The sequence below is a fragment of the Lepidochelys kempii genome, chromosome 12 (assembly GCF_965140285.1).
Source record: "Lepidochelys kempii isolate rLepKem1 chromosome 12, rLepKem1.hap1, whole genome shotgun sequence".
NCBI classification, from domain to species: domain Eukaryota; kingdom Metazoa; phylum Chordata; order Testudines; family Cheloniidae; genus Lepidochelys; species Lepidochelys kempii.
In genome coordinates this window covers 43,571,461-43,584,766 of record NC_136391.1, presented here as the reverse complement: position 1 = coordinate 43,584,766, position 13,306 = coordinate 43,571,461, and the positions used below count along the sequence as shown (strand labels likewise).

The 13,306-nt window shown below is 49.1% G+C and overlaps 1 protein-coding gene across 2 annotated transcripts; it reads right to left on the bottom strand.

The window, feature by feature from the left end:
• Positions 1-490: 490 nt before the first annotated feature.
• ZNF821 (zinc finger protein 821) lies at positions 491-13,300 on the bottom strand. 2 transcript variants are annotated; one of them, XM_078848151.1, is made up of 8 exons: positions 12,473-13,300; positions 10,105-11,259; positions 9,741-9,855; positions 4,831-4,956; positions 4,515-4,663; positions 3,534-3,638; positions 2,227-2,393; positions 491-1,419 (listed from the first exon to the last, which is right to left on the bottom strand). In XM_078848151.1, exons 4-8 carry the CDS (start codon positions 4,910-4,912, stop codon positions 765-767), a joined length of 1,158 nt encoding a protein of 385 aa, XP_078704277.1. In that variant the 5' UTR covers positions 4,913-4,956; positions 9,741-9,855; positions 10,105-11,259; positions 12,473-13,300; the 3' UTR covers positions 491-764. The 2 variants fall into 2 exon arrangements, with proteins under 2 accessions (XP_078704277.1, XP_078704276.1); XM_078848150.1 differs by having other exon boundaries at positions 9,741-11,259.
• Between the last annotated feature and the right edge of the window lie 6 nt (positions 13,301-13,306).

Below are 13,306 nucleotides of genomic sequence, written 5' to 3'. Positions count from 1 at the left end.
CCGGTCCACAAGCAAGATCCCCTCCACTCTTGCCATGCTGCTTACAGTGAAGCAGGTTACCCGTGGTTGTTCCCTTTCCCCACCCTGTCTCCGAGGCTGTCTGCTTAGAATGAGTTCCTAGGAGCCAGAATGGTCTCTTCTGCTAGTATGTCATGAGTGCTATTGGAACCAAAGGGCAGTCACAACGTTACTGGGGTTAGTGCGGCTACAGCCCCCAGCCCAGAAGGTTGGTGGTATCCCGTCCTTTTTACAGACCCAAGGGTGAAGGAAGGGTCTGTAAAAAAGAAGGGTGAAGCTCTGTGCTGTGGCCGAACAAAGTCCTCTATTTCAGTACTCATGCTGCTAGAGACGCCCCCTCTAGCTGGACGGATTTTGGGATGGGAACGGAGGCCCAGGCTGCCCGCCCTTTGGGAAAGGCTTTCCACCTGCAGCCAGCTACGCCACAAGGGTCCAAGCACAGGAGGAAGCAACAGGCATGGAAGGTGACTCATTACACATAAAATTAATTTATTTTCCCTCTGTTTATCGGCTGTGGCTTGGCCACTGGAGCAGACTGTATCCCGACAGCCCGCTCTCACCAGTGCTGCCTGAGCAGAAGCCTCCCAGCTCCATTCCCACGTGCAGGAGCAGCCCAGATCTGCCTTTTGTGAGGGGGTGGGGCAGGAAGGGTCAGTCAGGTGCCATGTGAGCCTCCCTCTGGGGAGCGGCAAGGCTGCCGGCGCCCAGTGGGCTGCGTGGAGCCGCAGCGGTAGTTGGGCTACAGCTCAGTGCAGTAGGCTGTTGCTCTGCTCCTCAAAGGCCATCTTGCCCAGGAGCTGGCTTTCCAGCTCCACATTGCTCACTGGCAGCTGGAAGAAGTTCATCTCGGCTGCCAAAGCAGCCATGGCAGAGGGGTCCTGGCCAAACTGGGCCCGAAGCATCATGTCCATTTTCTCCAAGCGCCGCTTGAGCCTCTTGGCCTCGCGCTCCCGGATGAGCCGAGCCTGCCGCTTCTCCGGGGTCTCATTAGCGCGTTTCAGCCTCATGGCCTCCCGGTCCCTCTGCAGCCGCCTCGCCCGCTGTTCATCTGTCTCTTGCATGCGCTGCAAGCGCTTAGCCTCTCGATCCCGCATGCGCCTCACCTCCCGCTCCTCTGGTGTCTCATTGTCCCGCCGGCTCTTCTTAGCCGTGCGCTCCCGCTCCAGACGCTGAAGCCGCACTTCTAGTGGCTCGTTCTGCCGGCGAAGCGCCCACTTGCGCACGCCGGGAGCCTGGGCCTCCAGCAGCTTGCGATAGGCAGCACAGTTGTTGCACACTAGGAGGATGCCCGCAGGGTACACAGGGGCGTTAAAGGCAACGTCCTTCTCCTCAGTACCAGAAGGGCCCTCGCTGTGCGAGGTGGACAAGGAATCTGCACTAAGCACCTCCGGCAGTTTCTCACTGGAAAGCAGAAAGAACAGACTCAAGGATCTCCTGCTGACACTGTGTGCCCTGCAAGGAGCCCCCCGCATAGGGGAGAGGCAATGGCCCAGCCACTAACAGCCCACGATGGTGGTGTGCATCAAGGGCTTTGGTGATGTTAACATACCTAGACATATTTGCCAGGAACACCCACGTAAAGGGTGTGGGGGCAATGTCAGCAAAGAATTAAGGCTGGGGAGATTGAATTCAGGAATTACCCAGTTAGCCGCTCAGATGCTCCAGCCCTGGCACCTTTGGATTTCATGCTTCAGTTGTAATTCTCCTGAACAGCTCATCCACCAGAGCCAGGGCTACCTGAATCCAGAGCCTCACAGCCACCTGCCCTGCCCAGAGACTCAGTGCCCACGAAGCTTCCTCCAGGAAGGACAAAGGGCAGGGGGCAGCATGGGACTGAGCTTGGCTCTAGTGCTCCACCCCACACTGGAATTTCTAGAGTAAAGGAAAAAACACTGCTTTGCTGTAACTGGAAATCCCAGTGGGCTCTGCATGGCTTGGTCTAGGACTTAGGGAGCCAGTCCTAGACAGCATGGTCAGGGAGTTCTCTGGGTCTGCCTGTGGTGAAGGACAGCTGGAAGTAGCTCCCTTGGGGGATAGTTCCAGCTCTCCCACAAGGGCAGGATGGCAGTAGTTCATGTTTTACTCCAGTCTCCAAAGGCTGAGGTGATCAGTCCGGTGGCTTCACCTGAAGCAGCCCTGCTAATTGTGACTCTCGGGGCCTGAGGTGTCTGCATGCAACCCCAACCGAAAGCGGGAGGAAAGTCTCACCCGTTGAATGTGGCATGGCTGGTGAAGCGCGCCCCACACACTGCACAGTTTGATAGTTGGTCCTCTGAGTGGATCAGGAGGTGTCGTCCCAGGGACCCAGGGGAGCTGAGGGCTCTGCCACACACTGGACACATGTAGCTCTTGGCACTGACCACAGCTGCAGTGTGCTGCAAAACAAGCCTTAGGTTTTCAGTGACCAAACTGCCCAGAAAGCCTGCTCTGCCTATTAAATGCTCAGTGGGTATGGAGAAATCTTTCAGCTCCTCCCCATTGTTTGTTACTTGGCTCACCCCTGTTGTTATCACCAGAACCTTCGTCTGTAGGTTCCTGGGCAAAGCCCAAGCACCTTGAGAATGAACTGCAGTGCTAGGCATGTTGGTTATGGGAGATGAAGCATGTTTACAGCTGCATGTTGGTGCATGGGGAGGCAGTTAGGGCTCAGGCCCTTAGAGCAGAAGGGCCTGGACCAAGTCCACTTGCAGTGTTCACTGCTGCAGCTGAGGGAGCACTTCCTCTGTGTAAAGCATGATCGAGCTAACTTAGGGAAGGTGCCTGCAAACGTGTGCACGCAAAACCAGCCTCACTGTAAACGGCAGCTGGGAACTGAGACTGGGTTAAAATGAAAGGCCTACAGAAGGGGGGACTTTTTTCAGTCATACCAAAGGGGCTGCCCTTGATGGCTGCTGGTTTGGGGCGGAAAAGTGTTTCATTACTAGTTGTACAAACACTAACTTGGTGGGGGGTGAGGGCTGAGACCACGGCTCTGGGAGGCCACGGCTCTGGGAGGCCCCAGCAAGGGCTGGCCTGATGCAGAGCTGCAGCTCTCTCTGTGAAAGAGCAACTGTTTAGATAGGTGGGACCCATGACAGGACTGGCCAGGACTGGCCATGACAGGACTGGCCCCAATGCACACTGCAAAGCAGTTTCTGTGCCTAGTTTGAAAACAGCTGGAGATTCCCAACCAGGGCTGAAATGAGGTGAGGTCAGCCCCTGGAGTTGTGAGACGGGGCGTGGCAGAGAGGCTCACGTTCCAGAGCGCTCGGCTAATTCTTCACCCACTATTCTGGTTTGCAGTGTCTACAGTCACCTTCAATTACTTTCCAGCTGGAAATGTGTCTTTGCTTCTGGCAAAATCAGAATCAGGATAACCCTGCAGCCCCTCCTCCAGTGTGAAGTCTGAACTTGGGGCCAGCAAAGGGCTCCTCCAGGTCCTTCTATCACTTCAGTTCCTTTCACCCCGAGAGAGGGCTGAGCCCTGGTTATCTGAGTTCATACAGAAGATGTCTCCTGGGAAAGACGTCTCCTACCTGGTACACATGAGCAATGAGCTGCTCTCTGCTTCCACATTCCAGCTGGCAGAGTGGGCACTGCGACAGTCCCAGCATGGGTGCTGTATTCAAATCCTCAATCACCTAAGAACAAGGAGACGCCAATTCAGTAAGAGTCAGGAAAAGAGATTTCCCTCTCGCAGCCCACCCCACTCTTTTGTGGACTGCAGCAGGACTCTACGTAAACCCTTCTGCCTCACCTCACCTCACCGCCTGCACAGCTCAGACAACAGGCCCGACCTCACGGCATTCTGACCCGGGTCCTTGTGGGGGACTAGTCCCAGCTCCTCTGTACAAACAGGAGGAAAAAGCTGACCCCATGCAGAGCTTCCATAGCCCACAAGGCAGAAGAGTCAGAAGCGCCATGGAGTCCACAGGTTTCTTGTGGACACTGCATAGTGTCGGCTTTTTCCTCCTGTTTGCATGGAGGAGGCATTGGAATAGTTCCCGCACTGCCAAGGACCCAGCTGGTACAAGGCAGAAAAGTTGGACATGGAAGACACTTGGGACTGGCTGAGAAGGTGAGCGAGGTAATATCCTCACCCACCCTCTCTCTTTAATATTCTGGGACCCACACAGCTATAACTACACTGCATGGGTCTGGGCAGCAATCAACAGCTCAGAGAAGGGTGGATGGAAATGGATCAGAGAGGAGAGGAGAGTGGGGATGGGAACAGCTGAGGACCCTGTCCAGTGCCATGTCTGAGAGTGGCTAGGTTGAGCAGATGTAGCTTAGCTTCCCTCTGCCACCCCTTCTGTCCCCTACCTCAGAGCAGCTGCTCCTGGCAGTCCAAGAGCTCCCCAGAACCAGTATCCTACATGGCTTGGCCTGTGTTTGGAGAAGGCAAGATACATAGCACCACTCCCCATAAAGAAAACGGAGCCAGACCTGACTAGGTTCCCAAGCGCCTCCATGCTGGGGAGGGGCCAAAACATACTACAAGGGAGTGAAGTGCTTGCCTCACTTTCTCCAGTCCGTTGGTTTCCAGCTACAGGCTGCTCTGCATTTTCTAATTCCTTTTTCACTTTCACCATTGTGCCATCCTCCTCAGAAGTGTGAGAAGAGACTTCATCCTGCGTGGTCTCCTCTTCCTCACCATCGCTGTCACCTGGAACACACAAACCAATCACTCAAGGCCCTATGCAGCACCTTAAGGCCAACCCCTAAAACAGTCAATAGCTACAGGACTCATCAAAGTGTACACACACACCCTGCACCCTCTAACTATCACACAGTCAGTCTCCTCCATCCATCACCCGAAGGTGCCGAACTCACTGCTGCTGGAGTCCTGATCCTGCAACTGGTGAATTGACGGCCGCTGGTCTCCAAAGGCTCCAGGGAAGTCACTTTTCATCATGGCCTGGCGGGCTTGCTCCTCCAGCCCTGCGAAGACTTGCTCCCCTGGCAGCCACAAAGACAGAACAGTCAGAGGGCTGCGTTTCCATAGCACTCACTCTTCAGCATGTTCTCCCAGGAGCTACATTCAGGCACTGAGCTGCTCAGATACAAGAGTCCCCACCTCTTATCAGTCTCAAGCAAGAATCTTCTGAAAGGTCTACATTGTCCTGCCCCATGGCACCAACACGCTTGTGCCTGCTTAGCATGGGGCTAATTGTTAGAAGCTGGTAGTGACAAACTCCTGACCCCAGCCACCCCTCCCCACCAAAAACACACTGTGCCCTGCCCATCCTCTCCCTACATCCCCTACCTGGCACATGGAGCCAGCAGAAACCCTCTTCTATCCCAAGATATGCTCACGCCACAGCCAGATGGGACCAACAAGGTCTGCTTTCACCATATGGCCACACTACCAGCAGGGGTGACTGATGTAAAGAATTGGTTTTTAATCTTGTTTTGTATTTATAATTAGGGTTTTTTTTTTAAAAAAGGTTGATTCTCATTGGTTGGTAACCATTAAAACATGTTGATTTGCAGCTAAATGTAGCTGTTCCACTAGATTCGGCAGGTTTCTGCTAAGCAGCAGGATGTGCTATATTTACACATATTTAAGCAATTATACAGCTTAGTCAGATTGTTAATGGTTACATGTTTTATATTTTGTTGCAAATGGTAAGTGCTACATTTCTTGGATGATTTGTTTTCCTGGTGAGCTGTGTCAAGCTGCATTTGGAAATTGGAATTCAATTAAAAATGCACAGACTCAGCATTGTGACGCCGTACGTCCAGGGGGATTGTTTTGAGGAAGCGCTGTGGCTTGTGTTATGCTGGTGGTAAGACTACTTGAGCACCAGGGTCCCCTCTGGCGTTGGACTCTAAGACCATCGTTTCTCATCAGCTAAACAGAACTCCTTGAAATGTGTTGGATACACTGGGAAAAATGAATTTATCAAACTCTGTTTTGCATCGTCACTGGGTCTATGAAAGGCTGTATTAGTGACAGTTAGGGCAGTGACCTGACCGGGGCCCAGAGCCACAAAAGCACTTACATGCCTAAGCCTCAGAGGGAGCTGCCCAAGTGCCAGGTTTGGCTCTACTGCGATCCACAAAACTCCCATCAAACTTTGTAGGTGCCTAAACTCACTTGGCACCAAAGTTTCTGCCTCGGGGCATGTGCACTGCTGTCTCCCACTAGCCTTCTGGGTGCCTGTCTCACATCCAAGTCCCAGGGCATTCCATGAACCATGGGAAGAGAAAGGATTTGCACAGGGCTCTGCCACCTCTCCAGAGAGCACTCTCACCGCTGAGCTATGGGCTATTCTGATGTGGGGCTGACTTGGTCACCACTGCAGATAAATACTCCAGCAAGACCATGGGAATGATGCTGGAGCCCAGTAGTTAAGCCATCTGCCTGAGAGCTAGCAGACCCTGGGCCACTCCCCCTGCGCCGATCACTCCTTCAGTATTTCTCCTCTACCTGCCTACATTTTGTGTGACACCATGAGGTGCCTACCTCATTCCCGCAAGAAACCCCTTCAGCGCCTGGCTGCAGGGGCCTGTTCATGGCTCGCTAGCTGCAGCCTGGGCTTAGGCACCTTTCTCCAAAGAGGGATGGAGGGCTTAGCACACACCCTTGGCACATCACCCTTTGGCTCCCTTAGACGGCTCCCTGCCTGGTTTGCTGGCTTCCGTGGTTCCCATTCTTAGGCCTCGCTCAGCCCATGGATTGTATAGAGGCCCCAGCTCCTAACTCAGCTCTACGGATCTCAGCGTTGGTCCTGTGCAGCGTGACACTGAGTGTTGCAACCTCTCTGTCCCATTGTGAATCCCACCCATGGCATCTCTCTGCCACGACACTAATGGTAGCTAGGCACCTAAATACCTTGAGGATCTGGGCATCTGGCCTTCAAGATTTCAGAACCAGTAGCTCTCACCCACTCACACCTCATTTTTATTCATCGACTGGATGAGGAAAACAAACTTTCCTGCCAGTTTAACTCCTAGGTGGTGCTCAACTTTGAAGTAACCAGTCACTGAACTGAACTAGCTGAATAAACTGAAATGAAGAAAATATTCTCTGCACCTGTAGATGAGGCTGCTGCTGTCAAAAGCTGGTTCAGCATTAGACTCTGGTTCCCCATGCTTAGCCAGCGACTTCTACCAGTTCAGTGATAACTTTTCTTAACACTTCAGCAGCAAACTGATACTACTGGAATGTTTTTTATTTAATTTAAATTATTTGAGTAGATTATTGTAAGTTTAGGCCTCAGTATAGGTTATCTTAATTAAAATAGGGTTATTTTTAAAAAGAAAAGCTCTATTTAAATGCAAAATCTAACAAAATAATTTTTTAAAACGAAGGATTGATTTTTATCCACCCTGATTATCTGACAAAAAACATGCAAAAATGGAGTTAAGGTTGAGACTGCATATCAGTAACTTAGAGTAAAAGATGTTACAATAATGTTGTAATTAGCCCCAAACCAGGCACTATAAACTCAGACGTTTAGAGTTAGGGTTACATATAAAAGAACACCAACCATGGTAAGGTCTGGAAATGCACAAGCAGAGTCCAGACACAACTTTAACTTTGCCCTGCAGTGACCCTATGCAATAATCAGACCATTCTGATAAGTGCCTTTTAGTGCTTGAGATCACACATAAAATTAAATCAGTGGCTCTCAACCTTTCCTGACTACTCTACCCCTTTCAGGAGTCTGATTTGTCTTGCATACCCCCCAAGTTTCACGCACTTAAAAACTATGTGTTTACAAAATCAGACATAAAAATACAAAAGTGTCACAGCCCACTGCTACTGAAAAACTGCTGACTTTCTCATTTTTACCATATAATGATAAAATAAATGGAATGGAATATAAATATTGTACTTACATTTCAGTGTATAAGTATGCAGAGCAGTATAAACAAGTCATTGTCTGTATTAAAATTTAGTTTGTACTGTTTTCGCTTGTGCTTTTTATGTCGCCTGTTGTAAAACTAGGCAAATATCTAGATGAGTTAAACCTCTGCATACTCCCAGGGGTACACATACCCCTGGCTGAGAACCAGTGGATTAAACTGATTGATTGTTAAAGACACATGACATTTTCTCTTGTTTATCCCCCTTCATGGCGTCACTAGGTGCAGAGTTAAGGTTATTTGGGTGCCATGCCTGTGCATTTTCAGAGCTTAACATGTTTAGCTGTCTCTTAAATTTAACCCAAAGTCTGAATTTCCTGGATTTATAATGCCTGATTTTGGGGTAATTACAACATCCCTGTATATGTATTTTACCCTAAATTACTGACATGCACCATAACATGAGACCTTAGCTTCATTTTAATCTAGCTTTTGTCAGTGAATTTCTTTGTTAAATTATTAAAAAGTCCTAAACAACAAAAATGCTACCATGGAATATTTCTAATGATTTGAAGTTGTTTTTTTTCTAATTAACCTATCAGGCCAGATTTATGGGTGTGCTCTGGCTGCTTCACACCACTATGGAGCAGTGCAAAGCAGCTGGGGCTGCGTTTACAGCTTCTTTGCATTGTCAGAGCAGCACAAACCAACTGGAGTGCATACCCTAGTGTTCCTCCCAATCTTGTTTGCTACATTATCCTATCCACACATGCCAAATTCACCTTCCCTGCAGTCCGCCACATTCCCCTGCACATGCCCCCTCCCCCCATCTCCTGTGTTTTCCTGTCCTCATCAGTTCTCTCTCCTAGCCTCTCAGCTGAGTAGATTTGATGCAACACGTAGCTTTTGAAAACAAGTAATTAATACTGTCATTCTTTGCTGTTATTATTTGTACCTGAAAAATTCTCCTGCTGAAAAACTCATACACAGTTCCCTCTTTCAAAATGGCCTGTTCTCAATAGGACTCAGAGCACTGGCTGCCCTTAGCAAATATGGTCACTGAAACCATTTGTTCCCAATGGAAGTGAAGCCAAGCTGCCCTCCAGGAAAATGGTGACTCCCCATACTATCAGGAGGCAAAAATGCTAGGCAGTGGAAGGCATTTGTGCTGAGGGCAGCCTTAGTGAGAGCAATGGGGGATACACTTCTCCAAATGGCCAGTATCTTAATTGAGGGCATGTCATGGCCTTAGTCCTACTGATAGGAGATGGCAGCAATGCTGACATAGGGCAGTTCTTTGATTCATCAGCCTCTTTGGACGGAGTACATCAATCCCACACAAAAACTACTCATTGCACCAGACCATTCTTCACCTCTCTGCCAATCGCGTGCAGATTTCAGATTTTGAAGAAGATGCACTGTACATAACAAAGAAATTTAATCCCTGATTTAAGTGCAAAACTCGCTTTGAATCTGAAGCTATGGCTGGTACCTCCATAGTTAAACTTCATTGGGATAGCCACCAGCATAAGTATCGATGACACAGCACATCCATATTAGGCATGCTGTTTCACTTAGTTTTGTCCCACGTCCACACTTGCCCTGCCTTCTCATTACCTATCCCACAGTTCCTGGCATGCTTGAAGCCGTGACTTGTGAGAGTTCAAAAAGCCTTCAGAAATTTCAGGGGAATTATGGGAAAGGTCAAATTCCCATAATCCCCTGGTAAATTCCCAAAAGCCTCTGGTTGCCAGCATAATTTCCTAATTCTTTTGTCAGAAATGGAGCCGAGGCTGCATGCTCAACAAGGAAGGTTTCTCCTGGAGCTTTTGGAAAGCAATTCCTAGGTGTGTGAGGCAAGGTAGCAAAGGATATTGTGGTGGGGCCTGCGTCTGAAATCAGCAGTTCCCAGTCACACACACCCTCACCCAGTGGATGATTCCAAATAGTGCTGGAGAATGATTTCCATTGGGTGGAGTGCTGCTTCTGTCCTTTTGGGTCCCGATCTCAGCCTCAGACTGGCAGAACCAAGGTACGAGAGACCTGAGGCAAGCAGCAAAGAACAGAGAATTTCAGTACTGTGGTAAATTGCTCTCCTGGATTATTACTAGTGAGCACGGAACCATTCTAGACTCATATGTCTGTGGTATGCAGTAAGGGTATGAGAGCAAAGTAGAGAATGTACCAGAGATCACTAAAGGAGTCAGGTAATTAGGGTTCCTATTCCTATAATCTGGCACTATTGATGAGATATGTCCCTCCCAGTCTAGTCCATGGGGATGCGGGCCTTACCTTGGGTTCCTGAACATGTATGTAATGTGACTGGCCCAATGTGTGACATCAGGATTCTCCAAAGCGCAGGAGTGTGCAGAGGGAGACTCTTCCTATGAATAATATCAACCTCAGTCTCCATGAGTGTTGTCATGCTAATAGTTGCCTGCTGGCTTTTTGCAGATCACATGCGACACTAGGGTGGTTACTTCCAGGAGCAGTGGAGGAAGTGCCATGCCCAGCTGGACACACTGGCTGCTATGCTGGCAGTGGTGCGTGCGCTCAGCATTCTGCCCACATCACACAGTCCAGGAGCACATGCATCCTAAGTGCCCGTGTGGAACTGGGCATAGGGAATTCAATGTTACGCTACTTTTTTAGATCCCTCATTAAGCGCCTACCCTATTACCCTGACCTAGCCTCTCAGGGGACTGATGGAGAAGTGCACTGTTGGGGTACTGCTAGGCCAGGCGCACCAGGCAAAGGACTTGGGCTGTGGCGGTAGCGGTAGCGGGATTTTCCTCTCATTGTTTGTGCGCGTTCATATAGCTCCTGCCCTGGTGGTGTTGCACTCCCTTTGGCAAAGGAGCACAAGGAGCGGCTTGTGAGGATAAAGGACAGTATGCTTGGTATTGAAATCACAGATGCTTTTCCACAACTTTATTAAATACAAACAAGGCTGCAGGTCTGCTGCAATACCGAAACAAGTCACCAGAGTTACGCCACAACCGGCTAGAGAGAGCATGCTGAGATTCCTGATAATGCCTCTCTTTTGGGCTCCAGTTCTCCTTTCCACAGTCTTGTAAAGGAATAGGGTGCCTGAGAATGGCTGTGGTGGTATGGGGCTGGGCAGGAGGGGAAGGCACAGCTGCTAAAACCAGATGGTGTCAACATGGCAGGCAGTTTTTCCTGAGCCCTGCCCCTCTGGAACTCTGCCTCCTCCATTCACATCTCTCGCTCTCTGGAAAAAGCCTTACATAAGTCCCCTGTCCTGCTCAGCCTACACGAGTTCTGAGATGAGCCTCTTTAAATACTTGTACAAGTTCAAGGAGGGACCAGAGTCCCTGTTCACACAGGTCTTCTCCACACTTCCTTTTCCAGGACCTGAAACTTGCTCACTGAGGAGCTAATGCACCTGCCCATCCCTGTTTGGGCATGTCCATGGCTGTGAGGGCACTGAAATGAAAAAAAAGAAAGGGAAGTTAATAACCACAGCAATAGCTCATCTAGCTCTCCTAGTATCAAGGGATTTGGTACAAGTAACAATTTGAAACTGAAAGTAAGCTTTCTTCCTCCACCCAGAGATGTTAAAGATACAGCAGAATTCACACACCACTAAGAAGAATATGGGTGGGTGGGGAGGGAGGATTAACCAATGAGATCAAGGGAATGGGGCCAGGAGGTGGTCACTGGAATTCAGCTAGCAAAGATTACTTATTGCAGAACCTCAAAAGCATCATTTTGCAAAGGGTCCTGGGCACAAAAAGAAAAGTAACATATGAGCAGGAGGAAAAGACTGAGCTCTGTAGCAGAATTGTTGGCATGGATGAGAAGGGTGACTTGTCTGAATGGAGGGAGGCTGAGCTTCAGGGGTAGCTATGTCTACCACAACGCTTGATTGCAAGGTTGGATGACATCTGGGAAAGGTTTTCAGATATAAATCCTGAAGATTGGGAGAAAATAAAGGCTAAACTGAACTACCACGGTATTCCCACTGGATTTAAAGAATTGCATTGCATATCTCAAATCAGCAGGGAACAGGCAGTGTACCTACAGAATCCTAATATCATGGACGGTATTATTTTTGCATTACTTTGCAAGGTAGGATTGTTTTTCATGCATTAAATGGCAGAACAGGATGATATTAGAATCATGTACTAATCAGTTGCTGTAGTCCTAAAGGAGGGGCAGCAATACAATGAAATGTAAATGCAATGGACCATAGTACTTGATATTTGACTACTTGAAACAACATTCTCACTTTTATTGTGGTTTCTGTGCTCTTCTGAAGTTTTCCCCCTGCTATTCTACCCATTTGAGTGCAGCTATGCAACCAAGTATTTCTGTGCTAACTGGGAAAAGCAGACAATATAGCTAATCCTGGTCTTTCAATGAGAGGGTGCCACACTTGAGGAATAACGGCGGACTGAACTGGGCAGGCAAAGGAGGGACTTGCAGCTGCCAAATGCCCCAGTGTGGCTGAGTGAGGGGAGAATATGGACTAGTGGAGTGAGGAAGAGGTGAACATTTCTGCCCTCTTGTGAGCTTGTATCTGCCCATTTACAATTATTAATTGCGGTGTTCAGAACATTATAGAAAACTCTTCTCCAGCCCCCAACCTGCAAAAATCAGACCCCGGTGGTAGATAGTACAATAAAATGCTGCATACCTGTGGCCCAATTCCTCCTCCTCCCAAACCATCTCCGTCCCTAGGAAGAGATCCCAGTAATACGCCTGTCATCTCCCATTCTGACTCCTCATACTGCCAGTTCACTCAGTTCTTGGAGCTGATGCTCCTTATCCGTCACAAGTGCTCTGGGCTCTCCGCAGGCTGGGTGGATGGGTGAGTCCCAACAGTTCAGTGCCGCTCATTATAAAAGGGGTGAGTTTTCCATCCTGAGCTGGAGACTGTTATTGTCCTCGGTCATGTTGCATAGGCCTTTCAGTCCCTTTTTCTTCTTGTGGCACCACTTGCTTCTCCTGGTGATGCCTACGTCAAACAGCTGCTCAGATACCTGGTCATACATTAACGTGTTGTGTGTGAAGAAGTTCAATTGGTACCAGAGCATCTCTCCCTAGATGGATACCAGAGCCTGTATGTTAGCTTCACACCAGCTGGCAGCATGTTCATATGATGGTCTCCTCTGAGACATGCTGGTGATAGAATCAGATATTGCAAAAATAGGAGATCTTGTTCAGTGTGAAAATAGTACACAACTGAACTCCAGTGTGTGCAGTGCTATACAAATTACTAGCTTCTGAATAACTTCACACCTGTGCAGTGGAGTGCAGCAAAACAGACCAGACAGGCCAACTAAGCACTGTGGGACAGGAGGGGGAAGGTTATTTGTACTGTGAGAGCTGTTATGTCACTGATCTCATCCACTGATCTCCCTTGACATGTGCTCAAAGCAAATCTAACCCAAATAATGGCTGTAAGGCCTCTGCACTGGGTGCGTGGACGCGAAGTGTGTTACAGGCATGCTAGGAGAGACCACACAGT